The 19841-nt window shown below is 41.6% G+C and overlaps 1 protein-coding gene across 2 annotated transcripts in view; it reads right to left on the minus strand.

Annotated features, from left to right (window-relative positions):
• Positions 1 to 19841, minus strand: part of DIAPH1 (diaphanous related formin 1) — a 93637-nt gene that overhangs the window by 39558 nt on the left and 34238 nt on the right. For both annotated transcript variants that reach the window (XM_024752446.1, XM_024752445.1), the window contains 10 exons: positions 19102 to 19210; positions 18532 to 18642; positions 18087 to 18205; positions 17300 to 17416; positions 16556 to 16671; positions 15962 to 16026; positions 14856 to 15035; positions 13101 to 13724; positions 12101 to 12215; positions 11563 to 11571 (listed from right to left, as the gene is read on the minus strand). In XM_024752446.1, the coding sequence (XP_024608214.1) occupies positions 11563 to 11571; positions 12101 to 12215; positions 13101 to 13724; positions 14856 to 15035; positions 15962 to 16026; positions 16556 to 16671; positions 17300 to 17416; positions 18087 to 18205; positions 18532 to 18642; positions 19102 to 19210 (1565 nt within the window). The remainder of the gene's footprint in view (positions 1 to 11562; positions 11572 to 12100; positions 12216 to 13100; positions 13725 to 14855; positions 15036 to 15961; positions 16027 to 16555; positions 16672 to 17299; positions 17417 to 18086; positions 18206 to 18531; positions 18643 to 19101; positions 19211 to 19841) is intronic.

The following is a 19841-nucleotide window of genomic DNA, read 5'->3' on the forward strand; positions in this document are numbered from 1 at the left end:
CATTCTTCCATGTTGCTCCAAAGGTGATGGACCAGAGTCATAAAATGGGATAGTTACAGGGTATTAAGTTCTACAGCAATTATCTCCAGAACAAAAACTAAGTAGGAAGGCCATACCCTTTTATGGGTAGTGTCCCTGTGCTAGTGACACAAAGCTCGGCTCCTAGGAGGTCTGGAAGGCCCCTTAGCAGAAATTCTCAAGTCTCTCTTCCCCATACCACAGTGGCTGTAAGGCTCTAGTATGAACTGCTGTACATTTAGAGTTGGTGTTGGTAACTAACTGTTTAGTCGTTACATGAAAGAGTTTGCAAGGAAAGCAGGGAGAACACAAGGACATGTTCACACTAAGATGCAATCAGATCAAATGGGTTACTGCAGGGACTGTTTCCAAAAAAAGGACAGACTACTTCATTACTATATGTATTTCTGTTTTTTCGTAGTGTTCATTATAAAACTGGTAACTAAAAAAAATTTTTAATTTAGAATTTTTTTTTAAATGAGAAAGATCTCTATGTACTAATAAGAAAACTCTCCAGGATATAGAAGCAAGGTATAGAACAGTACAGACAGTACTTTTGGTAAGGGGAGGGAGGATAAGAATCTATATTAGTATTTAATACAATTGCATTTTTCAAAAACTTTAAAAGAAATTAATAAAAATGGTTACTTCTAGGGAGTTCCCTGGCAGTCCAGTGGTTAGGACTCAGTGCTTTCACTGCTGTGGCCCGGGTTCAATCCCTGGTCGGGGAACTAAGATCCCGCAAGCTACATGGCACAGCCAGAGAGGGAGAAGGTTGGGATGCATGAATACTAGGAAGGGAATTAAGACTTTTAAAAAATATCATCTTTACTTCTGAACTACCTATATCACCTACATAAAAAATAGATAGTAGAGACGCAGAAAGAAAAGTCCCAGAGGAAACATTCTATAGTGGAGACACCCTCTGTACTCCCTGAAAACTAGTCTTCCCAACCTCATGTTAGGAGGCAGATTTGTCCCATACCAACAGAAAAGCAAGTTCAGACCGAATGATTCCCAAAGAGTAGAAGGGATCCTCAGAACAGTGCTTTTTCTTTGAGGCAGCACTGTTGGGCTCCAGTAGGAGCCCACAGAGCACTGGATCACTCTTCTGCAAAACCCATCCGAAGCCCAGCTCTGCTCTCACATTTCCCTGAGATCCCATTCCTCTTCCTACACACGTCTCTAATCCCTACCAACTCCAGGTCTCCATGGTGAGAGAACAACCAAACTTGAATAAGAGTTATAGCTGCACAGCTGTAACATCCTTCATCATGATCTGGACTTCCTCCAGTTCCTCACAGCTCCATCTTTGCTGTGTGGGCCTGAGAGACCTCTCATCATCTGCCCTCCATCCACCCTCTCCAGGCTAGTCAGTCTCGAAGTGCTTCCCAGCTACTTCACTGACTCCAGAGAACTTCTTTAGAACCATCCTTCTAAGATGCCTGTCGAGACCTGGCTGGGAGGATGGCAAGAAAAGAATTTTGTAAAAGCAAGTGTGGTACCAGTTAACAGAAAATGTCAGATTGTTTCCTAATTGATCATGCATGACCTCCATAAAAACAAGGATAATTGTACAACACTCACTCTGATAGACACATCAAAATGTTTTTACAAGAAAAAGTAGAAATCAGCTTCTAGACTACGGCAGAGAGTGGGAAGACAGCGAGCAGAAAATGGAAAAAGAAATAAATACTGAAGCAATGGATCAAGCCATATTAGTGTATTACATGAGGAGCTTGTTAAAGACTTACCCTTCTACAGTCCTTGGAATCTCTGGAGGTGGAGCCCAGGAATTTATACCTTTAACAAACTCCTCATGCAATCCTTATGCACACTGAAGTCTGGGAATTACTGGTAGAAATAGATATTTAAGGATAAGGACTAACTGCACTAAGTTGACAGAAATCTAGGCAATACTCATCCCATAGTAGATGGCCTGAGTCTCAGCCAATGCCATATAAAAGAACATTTTGTCAGAAATAAAATCTGGAATCTGTAGGTAATGGGAGATAGGACCTTGGGTTTAAAAGATACAGTTTCAGTCTGTGTATGTCTAGAATAGTAACAGAGGCACAAACTAAAGTCTGAATAGCTAGAAAGAGGCTCTAAAACTGGGATTATTTTAAGATAATCAGGAGTTAACAAATGACAGAAGGGTTGACTGTAAAAGCTTTCTGCAGCAGCAAATTCTACCCAAGATAGGCTAGGGGAATTCCCTGAAGGAAATTCAGTATAGTATCCCTGGGAAATTATCAGTATATAATCAGTGGGTATTGTGTGCCTAAAGTAGCTATTCAGCAGAAATTGAGACAAAATAAATTCCATTATATAGGAATGTGTATATAATGGGATTACAAAATGAACTACCAAGCTGGTAAAATTTAAGCCCCTCTTTAAGCCCTCTGAAATGAAGGCTATGCTTTCGTGAAAATATCAGACTAAAACAAAAACAAACTCAAAAGCATTCTCCAGCCTCTGGGCCCCCAAAAGAGCACTAATAGTGCTCCTATAAAAATACAAGCTGCAACAGGACAAGATGCTTTCGTTAAAGGGCAAGCTATAGCTTCCTGTCTTCGTTTTACTATCAGTCCTCCAAGTGAATTTCCTGACAGGTAGAGGGCAGCATACCAGGCAGTGTGTATTTGAAAACAACAGAGGTTGCCTCTCTCTAACGTGACTGCGTCACTACCAGACGTAACAATGACACATCGAAAATAGAAGAGCTCCATGTGCCATCTGGTGGTGAAAAAGGAGAAGAGCACACTGCAGATAAAATATATCAAATTCCTCTAGTTTAGAAGGAATTAAAGTTTAATTTTCTTTATCTGATTACACCCTCCCTTAAATCTCCACCAGTAAGTCTTCCGTGGAATCTATACCAGCAGGCTTCATGCAAAAGTTTTAAAGTTTTACACCAGTTTAGCTCTCTATCCCCAAATACTGGTTGTAAGCAAGGAGGAAGTCCTAATGCCTGGCCCCAGTGCATGGGATAAGATGCATGAAACTCAGACCAAAACAAGTAAACCAACACAAGAACTTAGAAAGCTGTCAAAACAAGAGTGAGATGTAGACAGATAACACCGAAGACAGCTTATTCAAGGAAAAAAGGAAAATACAGTAAGAGAACCATAAGTTTAGAACTGAAAGGTATCTTTAGGTTTATCTATCTCATTTTACAGATGAGGAGAGGGTCAAGGTATGAAGGATAACCTTTGGTTCAGTCTCATGAGTGGTCAGATTAAAATAAGGTAACACTTTTGCCCTATCAGAAATTATAACAGTTTCTTATTCCTGGTGGAAGTGTAAAGTGGTACAATGCTACACCTAGTAATTTGGGCCCAGAAATTTTACTTTTAAGAATTTACCGTGCAGAAATGCAAGTATGCAGGGATAAATATAAAATATTTCTGGCAGCATTGTTTGTTGTTATATAAAAAATCAGTAATTTAAATTCTCAATAAGGGATCGTCTTGTACTATTTATCTGACAGAATTCAACTATCCATTAAAATGAGGCAGAATATGAAAAAGAATATATATATGTATAATTGAATCACTGTGCTGTACACCAGAAACTAACACAGCATTGTAAATCAACTATACTTCAATTTTAAAAAAAGAAGAAAAAAGAAATGAGGTAGATCTATATATCAAGAGATGCTAAAACATGTCAAGCAAAAGGCAGAGCAGTGGATACCAAATGGGATCACACACATTACATTAAAAATATGTATATACCTTCACATTTCTATAATTTTATCTTTTAATTCCCCTGCCCCTTAATTTTCCAGTACGGTTCTATTTGAAAATTTCCTACATTTTCTTTCCTGAACTAAAGGAGAAAAGGATTTTACCTATTCCTTTATTAGAATAACATACGCATATGAAAGGTATGGTTAGCCATGGTCGAGAGGGGAGAAGGAGATTTTATACTTTCAGTGTATTCTATACATTTGTTGAAATGAGGATATCACGTTGGCCCAGAAACTGGCTTTAGACAGGAACATGGTCACAGAGGAAGACACAGAAAGTAGATAAAAGTAATGGTGGGAGTCTGTGGAAGCTCCTCTTCTGATTCAATTTTCTCAGTGAAGTAGAAAGAAAACATCCTCAACTAAGAATGAGGATGAGGGAGGTGTTGGGCCTTTGAGGAGAGAAAAGGTGCGAAATAATCATTTAGGAGAGTAGGAAACTGAATGGACTAGAAATGTTTAATATCTGTTGCCTGGCAAGGCCAAGCAATATTGCCAACTGAGCAGAGGAGAGACAGGAGAAAAAACAGCCAGTGAGGCAGGAGAAAGAGACCCTGCTGTCCTGAAAGCCAAGAGAAGAAAGTGTATCAAGGAGAGCAAGTTGTATCCTTTTCTCCAGTGTGTCCACTTGCACAGCTACAGGTGCAGGGTGGACAGAGATGGAATTAATAACCAGGACTGTGATCTTGCGAACCAAGTAAGATGAAATGAGAGAGAAATGGGGAAAGGAAAAAAAAAACCTAGGGACGGGTTATTATAATTATTAATGACAATTTTACCTGAAGAAAGTGAAGTCTTCAAGGGGGTGAAGGACAGTGAAAACTGAAGGATAATTGGAGTGGCGTCTCAGTAGGGCTGGAGGATTGTTGGGGTCAGGGTACCAAAGACAGCAAGGTAAAAAGACAGAAGGTGGTACTATTAAGAAACACCCTCTCATCTTTTTTCTGTTTCTAAACTCACATCCATAGCACCCTGTTTTGAATTTTGGGACCATGTCTTGTGTTCTCTAGAATGAAACTATTTCAGCATTTTATTTTGTGCTGCTACTGTGGTTCGATTTCTCCTCACTTAGCATTACATCTAGTTTTTACAGCAACAATAGATACGTATTTTCTGGACATAAACTATATCTTTCACAAGAAAAAAAATGGAAGGTGGGTGGTATGAAATTGAGATCGTGGAGGGGCTGCAGTTCTGGTGATGACCGTAAGACAGATGGGTGAGATGGGGTGAAGGACAGATCATCACTAGAAAAGAAGAGTGCCAGGAAATGTGAGGCCAGAATATGGGGAGGATCATGACCCTTTTATACAGAAATTGCTAAGATTTAGGAAAGAGCACTGGAGTACTACAGAGGAATAAATTGGGGTGTTAGTAGACAACAGCACAAAGAGAGAAATTGGGTGATTATGACTTGATGTCATGAGATTCAAAATTATGGGTTTTTAGGAAAGAAAAAGGTGGACTGATCTGAAAGTGGCAATGAAGAACAAAGAGGACATCTACCCCATCTTCAGGTCCACTGGGGTGAGGTTTATGAGAGGAAAAAAACAAACACATGAGAGGGCAAAAGGGTTTCTGTTAGAGCAACAAAGTGAAGTCGATGATATAGGAGATTTTGTTAGTAATGGACCATGAATTCCTGAGGGCACAGTGGACAGGTTTCAAGAGCTCAGGTGGGATGGCAGGAGAAGGCAGAATAGGAGACACACAGAACCTATGGGGATTCGAGTATGGGAGATGAGGGTAACCTGGGAGTCTGGGCCTTCCCGTGGTGAGTGACATAAACCTAGATAAATGACACAATATTAGATCCAGTGGGTTCAAGGCAAATAGTGATGGCAAGGTTTGGAGTTTTGAGGGATATGTGAGGGGGTAGTTGCGGTTCTTCTTTTATACCACTGATGATGGGAGATCACAACCCAGAGGAAGTGTGGTACTTATTCCACATGCAGGAGTCCTCATAACCCCAGGTGATACAGGTAGATTTATGTTTTTAAATCACAAGGGAGTACTATCTGATATTACAGAACTTCCCAACTGCTTTGAGCTAACAGCCTGACCCTGCTCAAAATCCAAGAGTAGCAAGTAATTAAAAGACAAATGTTCACTTGAGCAGTACTTCTGGTCCTAATCCTATACACTTGAAAGGGTAGGGAACTGATGAAACAGACACCCTTCTGCCAAAAGAATCACTGACTAAGGTGGAGCATGAGGAGCTCTTAGAAAATCTTATTTCTAGAGGTTAAAGTTGCAGAGGCTGTAAAGATTCACTAAGGTGTTTCCTGATAAAGATCCAACTGGGTGGGTGCTACCTAGTGGACAGAAAAGGATCACAGGGAAAAGGAAAAAGACCCTTAGATCCCTTTTGGGAAAGATGGGATTGCTTCCCCAACACAGGCTCCTGTTGTAGACTGAAACCTTAAGCAAGAAGGTTCTGGGACAGCAGTAGACAGGTAAGCCTACCGCTTGTCACCAATAGTTCAGACTTGCGCGACTACAGCACAAACCTTGGAATCTGGGCTGACAGTCAAATCCTAATTAGAATATTGTTACTGTTTATGAAATTCTCAGCTTTTTGCCAGGATCTTACTTTTTGGCCAGAGTTCTTTCAACATTACTGCTATTAACCACTTGTAGAACTGCTCTGATGCTCGTAATTCCTGAAATGCACCTCATACTTTAACAGGGAGAGGGTCTAATGCTACATGTTGTCCACCGCCGCACACCTACTAAGGACGATTAGCTTGTGGATCTTATAAATCCAGAATTTTTTTTGGAAGGAAGGAATAAACCAAAAAAGAAAAACATCACTGTACTTAGGACATCAGTTATCACTTACCACCCTACGTTTTAAGAGGTGATACTTTTAATGGGATCATGATATCAACAAAAGAGAGTAAGAGAAGGAAAGCAGAATGAAAAACTAGTTATCTTGTACATACAAATAATGACCTGAGGCCACCACCACAGTGATGAAAATGCTCCCTAGGAGAAGATGAAAAAGAATAAAATTTAACTACTGAACATGTTCCCAAGGAATTCAAGAAGCAGATTCAACAAAGAAACCATGATAAAAGACTCCTGAGGGCTTCCCTGGTGGCGCAGGGGTTGAGAGTCCGCCTGCTAATGCAGGGGGCACAGGTTCGTGCCCCAGTCCGGGAAGATCCCACGTGCCGCGGAGCAGCTGGGCCCGTGAGCCATGGCCGCTGAGCCTGCGCGTTCGGAGCCTATGCCCCGCAACGGGAGAGGGCACAACAGTGACAGGCCCGCGTACTGCAAAAAAAAAAAAAAGAATCCTGGCTGATAACCTTAAGCGTGAGAGTGAAAAAGGACTAAAAGTTTTACAGCACTGCCTATCAAATCAAAATTCAAAATATTCTCTGTCAAGGAATAAATCAACTAAGTAAATTCCTGATTTACAGAAAGTCAAGAGATCAGAAACAAGACAATAATCCTTAAGAGAGAAAAATGCATAAAAGAATCTGTAGTGTAAACTTGAGAACCACTTCCTCTCTCTTAGCTCTTCTTAGTAAAAGGCACACATCTTCCTGAACCTTAATGAAGCAGTGGCTCGAGACCTTTGACTACAGGAGGCAGATATCAAGAGTAAGGCGGATGTTTTCTTTGATGTTCATTCCTGGAGGAGCCGTCAGTATATGGGAGGTTTCAGGTACCACTAAAATATAAGGGGGATACAGCTATGCTTAACAAACAGCAGAGAGTTGTGTTTAGCAAGTGAGAGATGAAACAATGCAATATTATGAAAACCTTGTGTCCAGATAACTTCTTCATCAAGACTGGCAACTACTGGGCTGAAATCATTTAAGCAAGATGTCTACTGTACTAGATATGCATGTCGTGCTTCTCCAGCTGGATTAGTTTTGCTAGAGTTGAATATACTGTAATCAGAACATGGCTCCTCTTCTTCAACCCTAAATATCTGGTATCTTACTTTCCCTAATCTAATGTTGTTCCTTTTTTGTACTCATAAGAATCACTTCCAATTTAAGAATATTTGTGACAGAATGAATGAGGTGGTAGCAGAAGCCAGCATATCTCCTTCTTCAAGCTTCTGTCTGGATCTAAGCTTTCAGAAGCTCTTAGGGCAGGGACATACACATCTGGGAAGCAGGGGGTTAGAGCAGGACTTTGGGGTCACACTCTGGAGTCTGAATCCTGCCTCTGGCACTTACTATAAGGCCTTGAAAAAATTATTTAACCCATATCTCTACTTCATCTGGAAGATGAAATAGTTATAGAGTGGCAATGAGTATTTATCTATCATTTAATTATACCATCAATATTAAGGCTATGAATGAGAGACTTGGTAACTGAAACTGGTTACCTACTTGAAAAAAGGATTAAGAATGAAGGTATTCTGAAATGTTATACTAGAGATGTTCAAAGCACCAAAAGCAAAGTAAACCTTGCCTTCATACTGAGGAGCTCTAGATCCTCTGAGTCCTCACCTCTGAAGTTTTCTTAGCTTGAAATTCCTTACCTGATAAAAACCTAAACTCTAAGAAGCCTAAAGTCTTTTTTACTAAAGTGTTTTTGGGGTGCCATGTTGAAAGAAAGGGGCTACTTGGGAGGAGTCTGTATTAAGTCTGTCAACCACAGCACCAAGAGAGGGAGGCTCAAAACTGCCTCAGAAAAGGCAGAGCAGATGAGTTACCCTGATCACGGTGGGTACTGTGGCACTGGGTCCACATGCAGCACCTCCATCTGCTACTTGATGCCCATGTACATGATGTCAAAGCAACTATTCTGTCACCAAGAAATACACATTAGAACAAGTCCTGACATTCAAATACTGCTTGCATCACTATAGATTTGCAGAGTAACTCAAAGGAAAAGAAAGCAAGAAAATGTAGAAGAAATAAATAAACCAAACATTAAAGTCAGTAAAACACTGAAAATGCAAGGAAGAAATAATTTTTAAAGGGAGCAGCATTTGTTTCTTGGGAGAAGATGACTGGAAACATACAGATGTAGTGTGGTTGATGACAAGCAGGAAGGTTTCGTTGCATGTGATAACTGTTAGAGTTGGTAAACCATAAGTACTTGTTTGATAGGAAAAAAAAAATCTCTCCCAGGAATTTTTATAAATGAGTAAGATTTAGGATGTTTGGAAAACTGTTCATGATTTAATAATTTTCAAGAACACCTTCTCTAGTGCTTCCTAATAAAGACTGGGAAATTAAGGCAGGGTGCCAATTTAACACCTGAAAGTCCTAACTGAAGTAAAGATATTTAAAGACTAGCTAGAAATGGCCTTCGTCAAAGTAGCAGCAAACTACTAATGATGATTATGATTACATGAAAATCAATACTGACACTAAACTAAACTAAATTGACTAATTCATACTTATTCCTTTCAGATTAAGATACAGAGATTTCTAAGAATAATTTAAGAGGGGGGGCGGGAGCCAAAGCTGTCAGGAAGTTAGAATCATCAATGAAAAGAAAATAGTTTCCAGGGCAGAAATTGAAGGCTAAAAGAACATTAAAAAGTTTGGTTACACTGTTGAAAATAACAAACGATGAGATAAGGTCTTGCTTAGGTATTTAAAAAATACTACAGGGCTTCCCTGGTGGCGCAGTGGTTGAGAATCTGCCTGCCAATGCAGGGGACACGGGTCCGAGCCCTGGTCTGGGAAGATCCCACATGCCGTGGAGCAACTGGGCCCGTAAGCCACAACTACTGAGCCTGCGCGTCTGGAGCCTGTGCTCCGCAACAAGAGAGGCCGCAACAGTGAGATGCCCGCGCACCGCAATGAAGAGTGGCCCCCGCTCGCCGCAGCTAGTGAAAGCCCTCGCACAGAAACGAAGACCCAACACAGGCAAAAATTAATTAATTAATAAAAAAAACAACACTACATACCAGGACTTCCCTGGTGGCACATTGGTTAAGAATCTGCCTACCAATGCAGGGGACATGGGTTCAAGCCCTCGTCTGGGAAGATCTCACATGCCACGGAGCAACTAAGCCCGTGTGCCACAACTACTGAGCCTGTGCTCTAGAACCCGCAAATCACAACTACTGAAGCCCGCACGCCTAAAGCCCGTGCTCCGCAATGAGAAGCCACCGCAATGAGAAACCCGAACACCGCAATGAAGAGTGGATCCCGCTTGCCACAACTAGAGAGAAAAGCCCTTGCACAGCAATGAAGACCCAACGCAGCCAAAAAAAAAAAAAAATACACACACACACACACACACACACACACACACTACATACCAATTCACAGTGGGAATAAAATGCCGAGGCAAACCACTAAACTGCAGAAAACTCCACTGCAATCAACAGCAATACAAATGTACAGGATAAAAGAAGGATGGTGACAGAGCAGGGAGGAAAAGGGACCCAGTCAGTGTACGTTTGCAGTGGCACTCAGAATGCAGCCACCAGAAAGAAAAAGACACCAGAGGCTAACACAGGGATGTATTCTGTGAACTTACAAATTAGCAAATTTGATTTTGATTGTCAACTAGTCTTTGCTGATATTCTAGAGTAGTATAAGTGGTCATTATCACAGCATTTTTAATAGCAGGTAGAAGTAATTCTCCGAGCTGAACTTTAGTTCAGAAGGTGATATATCTCTTAAAGGAAAAGGCAACTTTGCCCAGAATGCTAGGGCAACAGGGCAGGCCTGAGCACTGTGATCTTTGACTCCTAGATACATTACGTGTAACTAGGGGCTGCCAGAGGCACAGGCTTCTTTTCTTTCTTTCTTTTTTTTTTTTTTTTTTTTTTTTTTTTTTTTTTTTTTTGTATTTTGGCTGTGTCATGCCATGCAGCATGCGGGATGATTCCCTGACTAGGGATCAAACCCAGGCCTCTGCAGTGAAAGCACCGAATCCTAACCACTAGGCCACCAGAAAACTCCCTGTTAGGTATCTTATTAGAATGAAGTGCAGCCTAGTCCCATCAGATCACTTAAGGAAAAAAGGAGTAACTGTCTTTAAAAATGCTTATTTACTGGCAGGGGGAGGGAGGAGTGCTCTGAAGTTGCACTTAATTGTCATCACTAGGGTCATAATAAACCTCTAAACAAACAAAAAAGCTGGAAGAAGATGGAAATACAAAATTATTAGGTTATAACTGTCATTAGGTACATGACAATATCTTGCAAATACTGCATCCCTCTGGGGAAATAACTGTAAGTGTCCCATCACAAGACAGCACGAAACCACAAGAATTAGGAAGTGAAGAAAGAAAAGGGCAAAATAGATCAGCTCTTCTAAAATAAAGGGGAAGATATGAAGGTGAAGAAGAAAAGCAAGAATTTATATGAAAAGACAGACCAGAAGTCAAGACCCCTGGATCTGGCCATATAAAACCTCAGGCAAGCTACCTAACTAATAAGGCTATGTAAGCTATGGAACGGAGATAATATTCACCCAACCTATCTCATAAGGTTTCTTTGCAGTCCTAATAGGGTAGAATATGTTAAAGCACTTTGAAATTTGTAAAATACAACACAAATGTAAAGTAACAGTGTTATTATTTAAGTTGTCCCTCACCTCATAAGAGCAAGTACAATATACTTGCTCTTCCAAAGAAAGAGCAAGTATATTGTAGCTTCAACTTAAAATAATTTTCTTCCCTGTCAGCTAACATCAGAGCTACTGGTCCTTCTGGACTCTTAAAAAAAAACTAGCAAAAGAGAAATCAATCCCCAATTTCTAGTCTTAGTTTTCTAAAGAGAAATCCCTTTACATCTGTTTCATTTTTTTCTCTAATATTCAAGAGACCCGGCTACAAGGCTCTTCTGTATTCTTACCTTTCGAAGCTGCAGGAGCAAAGTGCCAGGAAGGAGAAAGCATCAGATATTGGAAAGAAATGGAAAAAAGAAAAGGGATCACATATGGTTCTTTGTTATTGTACAAAGACAGTTGTTCAGCCACCTCACCTACTAAAGACTCTGCTCAGCTCTTATCAATTACATATGTAGGTCTAAAGAAGGCGCCTTAAAGGCAGTGCCAGAATCCATTCAAGAGTATCATCAAAATGATACTCTCAGACCAGCCTGAGCTCGGTCACATTAACCTCATATCCCCACAAGTTACACTTGTGTACAATAACTACATGCATGTAAAATACCTACATGCAAAAAAACTGGGGGGAAAAATACGTACATGCAACAGTTCTCTTTGCCAACTCCAGCATCCCCAGAATACAAAACCAGCTTATTTTCTTCTGAATAGGAACTCCCAGCTCTCTTCAACCCTCACCCAGGGAAGGGAAAGAAATGGGAGACCCCCTTAACAAATGTTCTAAGTCCTACACTGGCCCTTTGCATGAAAGAGGAAAGGACTCACTCTTGGTCTGGGCAGAAAAGGTAAGGGTAAGTTTGGCGAAAAGTTCATTGTTCTCAAATCGGTCCTCCTTCACCTTTGTCCAGAAGCAGTCTTGGGAAAGGTCCTCAGCGACAAACTGTGGATACAGGCAGGTGTTAAGAGTTACTAAACTGAGCTCTGTACTTTCCATCCTAGAAAACTGATTAAGATGCAAAAGAAGCAGCTGGCTGGTTATTGTCAACATCATACTAGAATAAGACTAACCTGAGACACAGAGAACAGCTATGCTCTTTGTGGTGGGACCAGGAGACGATGATTCCAGGTTATGTGTTTATTGGTGATTATTCAACAACTAGAATCAGTTATGCTGCTTATCCTCTTTCTAACCCCAAATCCTCTACTTTTAGAAGCACTAAGGCTTTATTTCACATCTTCCCTTGCTCTACATTACACTTTTCCCATCAGGGTGGTGAACTGTGCCAACTTCGTTCACTTTATGAACAAATCCCTAAGCTCCTTTATTTTACCTTGGTTTCCAGAAGCAAAAGGCTGATGCAGAATCACAGCGCTCTCAAACACACACTGTGCCATGCAAACATATCCTGTGTAACTTATTTACCGGGGTGGGCGTGGGTGGGAGTGGTAGGGAGCTGTATCCATAAATCCATGACTTTTGGATCAGCAAAATTTATCAGTACCTTGCAGACTGGTGAAATGACTATTATCAAACTGTGTGGTATCCCATGGCACTCATATCCTCAGAGAAAAGGGCAAAAATATTAACTTAAGAATAAGTTTAGGTTTTGTAGCAGAGTATAGGGCTCGAAGAACTCTCCCGAGCGATATCCAGCATATAGGATTTGCCTATTATTTGCTGAATAAACATACACATGAGTGAAACCTGAAGACAGACAGATGTGAGCCGTAAGAAAGGGAAGCCCAACCATGCACAAAACACAAAGTAGGAAACTGAAGTGGTCTCTTAAAATCTACTGATGAAGAGATGGACAGAAATTCTCACCTTGGACCAGTTTGGCCTCCGGAGCTGTACCTCTGGCTTGTAAAGTTTCTTTGGGGTTAATCCAAATGGCAGAACTGGGGCTGCAGGAACTCCAAAAGGGAGAGGTGGAGGAATACCAGGGCCTCCAGGAAATGGAGGAGGTGGAGGGATTCCACCAGGAAGAGGGGGAGGGGGAGGTAGCATTCCTGGTCCTCCAGGCAAGGGAGGAGGAGGTGGGGGGATGCCAACACCCCCAGGCAAAGGCGGAGGTGGGGGGATGCCAACACCCCCAGGCAAAGGCGGAGGTGGGGGGATGCCAACACCCCCAGGCAAAGGGGGAGGTGGGGGGATGCAGGCACCACCAGGCAGAGGAGGGGGTGGGGGGATGTAGGCACCCCCAGGCAGAGGAGGAGGAGGAGGTGGTGGAGGAGGAATGGCCCCACCCCCAGGAAGAGGGGGTGCGGAGGCTGTGCTAACCTCTCCTGGTAAAGGGGGTGAGGGGGGACTGACAGGCCCAGAGTCACCAGGTAAAGGAGGGGCAGGGGGAAAAGTAGCACTGCTAGGAGGGGCTGCAGCAGTAACTGCAGTGGAGAGTGAAGCCACTTCTTTCTTGGCATCTTCCAGTTCCTTGGACAGCTTGGCAACCTACAGAAATAACACCAATGGGAGTACTTCTCACTCCACTTCAGGGACCACTGGGGCTGGAAAGGACCTAAGAAGTTACTTAATCCAAACTTCTCACTTTACACATGAAGGGAGTGAAAGGAGTCAGACAGTTGAAAGGCTCCACCTAAAGTCACATAGCTATTTAGTGACAGAGACAAAACTAGAATTCAGGTTCCTAGTTCAGTATGCTTTGCATTAAAACGGCAACTTCCAAGTTTATGTTAAACTCTCCCTTTGATTAGAAAATGCAAAGATCGGGACTTCCCTGGTGGCGCAGTGGTTAAGAATCTGCCTGCCAACGCAGGGGACACAGGTTCAATCCCTGGTCCGGGAAGATCCCACATGCCTCGGAGCAACTAAGCCTGTGCACCACAACTACTGAGCCTGAGCTCTAGAGCCTGCGAGCCACAATTACTGAGCCTGCGTGCTGCAACTACTGAAGCCCGCATGCCTAGAGCCCGTGCTCCACAACAAGAGAAGCTACCGCAACGAGAAGCCTGCACACAGCAACGAAGAGTAGCCCCTGCTCACCGCAACTAGAGAAAGCCCGCGCGCAGCAACAAAGACCCAATGCAGCCAAAAATAAAATAAATTAATTTTTTAAAAAAGAAAGAAAATGCAAAGATCAAGTAAATCAAATATTCTAGGTACGTAATTAACATATGTGCTATACAGGTAATTATATAACCGCCTAGGTGATCAAGTTATCAAGTATCACAGATCATATAAATATCTATAACTGCAGAGAGTGTGTGGGCATAAATCTGTCCAGAGATGACTAAAATAAGAGAAAAATAGCAAATATGAGAACAGTTTGTTCAGTATTTACTCCTAAATTTATTAGAAGGCTATTATCTTTATTTCTGGGTAGTACTGTGACTCATTTATTCTTTGTGTTCTGTATTTTCCAAAATTTCCATCTTATGTATTACTTACTTCCAAAACAAAACAGCTTATGATTTAAAAAATATGTGCCATCTAACTAGATCACCTATTAGTACCTGAACCCTCCCTGGGAGTAAGATGACAGAGTCCTGCTCCAACACAAGCTCACTCTGAGGCTGCTGATGGCAGTTACAGGTCACTCTGCCTTCTCTGTTCAGATATTACCTCTCCTGTGAGCTGAGACACTTCTGCTTCTAGGTTCTGTTTCTCCGTGGCAATTTTTTCCTTTTCAGAACCCAATGCATCCTTTTCTCCCTGAAGATCCTGGAGCTTCTGCTCAAAGTCACTTTCCATCTTTTTCATTTCCACCTGTAGCTCATGTCGAGCTGTTAACTCTGAGTCCAGCTAGAGGAGAAAGAAATCAGGCTCCCAGTAAGCTCTCCAACTCAGCAAAGGCCAGGTGTTAGTCCCCATAATTTACTGTTTTGTGCTAATCCTTGATCTGTCGAGCTCACCGACCCAAGGGATGCCTGGAAAAAAGGCCACCATGATCTCGACCTTAAAATCAAGGTTAAAGGAGGGGGAAGCCAGGGATTATCTCCATAGTCTATCTATACTTGGAGTTATTTTAAAAAACAGCAACAACTAAGATTTTAAAGACATTTAACCAGGACAGCTAAGGTGCACAATTTTGATTCTCCAGGATCAAAAACCTATCGACAATAGGAGTCCTTGGGCTTCCCTGGTGGCACAGTGGTTGAGAGTCCGCCTGCCGATGCAGGGGACACGGGTTCGTGCCCCGGTCCGGGAAGATCCCACATGCCGCAGAGCGGCTGGGCCCGTGAGCCATGGCCGCTGAGCCTGCGCGTCTGGAGCCTGTGCTCCGTAACGGGAGAGGCCACAACAGTGAGAGGCTCACGTACCGCAAAAAAAAAAAAAAAAATTAAAAAAACAAACAAACAAAAACAATAGGAGTCCCTAATCAAAGAGAAAAAGAGAATTCAGACATATTCCAGTTCCTGTTGTCCTATGGATAAAAGGCCTGAGTCGTCAAGCAAACCCAAGTGCTGTCAATGTTATATGAGCGTGTCACCTGTCTTTCCTCCTGCTCAGGGGCCCAAGAACTGTGCAAACTCACGACTGACTAGCTCCTCATGATCACATCCACACCACTTTCTCCACTGAGTAACCTACAGCAGAAAGGGTTCCCCTAGGAAGTGCTACTGTGTGCTGAACACTGAATATATCACAGGTAACTGTTTCACATGTCAGAAAAATCAAAATCCTTAAAGAAAGATATACTCCAATTATTTTTGATCTCTCATACATACCTTTTTTTCCAGCTCTGTAGCTTTGGCTTCAGATTTCTCCACCTTTGTTTTATCAATCATTTGATCTAAAAAGAAGGCGAACAGTCAGGAAGTCAAGTTCCCAATTCTTGTATTCCCCTCTCACTGCCTAAGCCCTTCTACATAACCAAAGGGCAGTCTTTGTTCTTTTTGTTTATTTTTCTAATCCTTCTTAATGTTCTGTACTAGACAAAGAAATGGAACTTTCAGTTAAGTTCAACATATAATTTCTGAGTGCCTATTATGCAGTAAGGCCACCATGTCGGGTGGCACAGAGAACGCCTACAATTAATACTTATGAATCTCTGGGACCAGCAGGAGTAGCAGACAATAGCTGAAGTCCCTTCAAAACATGGGGTGGTGTATGAGACAGGATAAATTTTTAGAATTATGTAGAAATAAACTAAAGGCCTATATATTCCTAGCACAGGTATTGGTTATATCACCTAAGAAAGGGTGAAAATGGAAATACCAGGGGCTAGAAAAGTATCTTCTCTGAAATTTTCACTGAAAGAAAGATGCAAAATGAAAGATAGAAGCAATGTTTTATGGAACCAGACAGACAAACATGCTTACCAATCAATCCCTCAATATCAACCTGGAGGTGCCGGCACTTGAAGTCAGGATCAGCCCCATTCTTGTACAGAACTATCTGAGAAATACATTCTTCAATCAACTTATAGTACTGCGGTCTACAGAAGAAACAAAATAAGGTTATTAAAGGAAAACCAAAATAAAATTTTGGTATTCAGGATCAAGAAAGGTAACTGCTTTGACAGCAGAAGGACCTGAGGATAAATGTTCTGGAAAAGACCTTTTCATAAAATTAACAGAGTATTGCTGCCATGCTAAGAAATCCCCCTCTTCCACATCAGCTACCCCATCTACTTCAGATAGTCAAAACTTCTTGCCATCTGCCTCCGAGTGCAAATCCTTTTCCACCTAAAATTCGAGCTTGATCCTGCCTGTGATGGATACTACTATTGCTGAATCTCTACTCTACTGCTTGAATCTCATGTTCCAACATCAATCAACTTTAAATGGCTGCCTTCCTTTGCTATCATCTTCACTCCACCCCACCATCCCGTTCCAAAAGAGGGAGGCAGTTCACCTTATACACTCTCATCTCTTCCACAGAGATGCCTTTCAGTTGGATTAAAGGGACAACTGGCAACTCCCTTTATGCCTGAAACTAAAAATGAACTCTAATCCATGTCTTTGTCTTTTCCTTTTCTCTCTACAGACAATCTTTGAATATAAGAAGTTTGCACTCTCCACTTAGGCTCAAATTCAAAACTTCCCACAGGTATACCATCTTACCTGGCCTCATAGTCATTTCGGACTAAGAGTAGGTGCTGCAGGATGGACAGGAAGTATTGCTCTGCCTTTGAATCCTTCACTGTGTTTAAGAGAATCTGGAAGACTTCACTGAAGTCAGTGGAAAAGGAGAAGAGGCTAAGGAAAGCATATATTTAGAAACTATGTTTGACAGGTAGCTTGCCCAACTCTCGGGAGAAGTAGCAAGATGCCACTTCTATTCTAACAGCTGTTCCTCCTGTAAACCCTGCCCTAAACTTTAAGCTCTATAAACTTTCTTTGGCCAGGGGACCAGTGAGTCAGGGGGTACTATACACAGAGATAGAAAACTCCTAGTACTTGGCTTGAAAATAGAGCAGTAGACAGACACAAAAAGGTAACTGCCTCAAAGTCACCTGTGGCAAGTATCAATAGGTAACCAAATTATTCCCCGTCAGTCTCATGGAAACATACAAGAGAGCAAATTACAACCTCACTCCCTGACTTGTCTATGTTCTCCCAAAACCAGCTCTACATCTTAATAAGCTAAGCTATCATGTTCTAGGAGGTCTATACTAATTTTGATGGCTGCTTCCATGTTGAGCAACCCTCAGATCGCCTTTCCCAACTTCTCTGGTCCACAATGACGTAAATATATCCAATGGCAATCAAAAGGCACCTGCCTAATCTACAAAGAAGACAGGGCTAATGCCCTCGTGTAAGTCATCAACGCCACACCATTCCTTACAGGGATCTACAACTGAATGCAACTGAATGTCTTGTGTCTTCAACCCAGTCAGTAAAAGGATATTCCATCTCCATTCGAATGTCATCCAGACGTCCCTTCAGGTCATAGGAATCCTCTTCTCCTTGTTCATCAAACACATTTAGTTGCACTTTCATATCATCATTTTCAATCTCTCGAAGGTCCTGTCAACAGCAAAAGTATAGGCCAGGGAACCCAAAAGTGTCCTATGCTGGTTAAAAACCCAAACATTTCAACCTGGTTTTTTTTTTTTTTTTTTTTTTAATTTTTTAAATTTTGGCGTGCCACATGGCTTGCGGGATCTCAGTTCCCCAACCAGGGATTGAACCTGGCCCACAGCAGAGAAAGTGTTGAATCCTAACCACTAGACCACCAGGGCACTCCCTCAACCTGGTTTTTAAACTGAAAACCAAAGTCTTCCCAGGGATGATGGGGTTATAAGAGCAGGAAGGAACCAGCCCAGCCTTTCTAATGAAGTGCTGCATCTCACCTGCAACACTTGATGCAGCCCCAAGCGCATCAGTTCGCTTCGGATGTGAACTCGGAAGTCAAGTTCTTCAGCTGGTGTGATAAGAGCATTGATCAGCTGTAGGCATCCCACCTAAAATAAGAAAATTCAGCAGCTGTGTCAATGTTAACTCCCAGAGATCAAGATTCCATTCTCTTTACATGCATTCTGAGGCCCCCAAATATAACCTAGAAGATTCAGTACAAAAACTACAAGAATGACTTCCTTATATATAGCAATACAACTTGGTTTAAACACAGGTCTGGAGAGTTCAGAGGTCTAATGGATTCCAGAGATTCTATGGTATAATTTGTTCTAGGCCTTGTTTTTCTAGCTTGTACATAAATACCATGACTTTTTTCCATCTCATAATGAGGAAGACAGTTCTTTCTCTGCCTTCTTGGACAGAAGGGTAATCATTTTCCCTTCAGAAAGAACTCTGAAATATATATCATTGGTAACCACTCCATGTGTTCTCTTAAAAGGTCAAATGAACTTAAGTCTTTCTATCTTGAATTCTACTTTTGGGCCACGTTTCATAGGTATACATGCCTTGAGAGCAATGGAGGTCCCACTTTTTAATCCATCCAGCAGTGGCTGAAAACGTTCCACCTCATCCATTTCAGCTCTTTCTGTCATCGCCTCCAAAACTCTTTCATTCCTGCCAGAGTAAGGAAAGGGAGAGAACTGGCTGGGTGCTCTGACACAGACAAGTACACAACAGGGATATTATACAGAGGCATAGATCAGTTAGGAAACAGACATTATCAATGTTCTGGATTTCTCACATTCTTCTTCTCATCACCTGGAGCAGAGGCCAGATCAACAGGAAACTAAGGACCATCTCTTCAGAAAAATGCACTCCCTAAAATCCGCCCCAGACTCCTACCTATATTTACCAAAGTAAGACCCCTGTTCTATGGCATATAAATTGGTACAACTTTTGGAGGGGCATTTAACAGTACCAATTTTTCAATGCACATAACATTGGCTTACTTCTAGAAAATCTATCTAACATAAACACATAAATATGAAATAATATATGTACAAAGAATATATGCACAAGAATTGATAATAAAATTTTTTATCATCTGGAGCAGGGGTCGGAATGTGCTAAAAAAAATTCTACCTAAAAGTCTAGCAATGAAGGAATCATTAAATTATGGGACGTACAGAGTATGAAATGCTAAACAGCCACTAAAGATAATAAGATAGATCTAGAAGTACTGCCAGAGAAGAATGTCCAAGAGCTACTGTAATAAAAAGAAACAAGTTGAAAAGAATGGTGGTAT

Source organism: Neophocaena asiaeorientalis, unplaced genomic scaffold, assembly GCF_003031525.2.
Source record: "Neophocaena asiaeorientalis asiaeorientalis breed wild unplaced genomic scaffold, Neophocaena_asiaeorientalis_V1.1 scaffold204, whole genome shotgun sequence".
Classification (NCBI taxonomy): domain Eukaryota; kingdom Metazoa; phylum Chordata; class Mammalia; order Artiodactyla; family Phocoenidae; genus Neophocaena; species Neophocaena asiaeorientalis.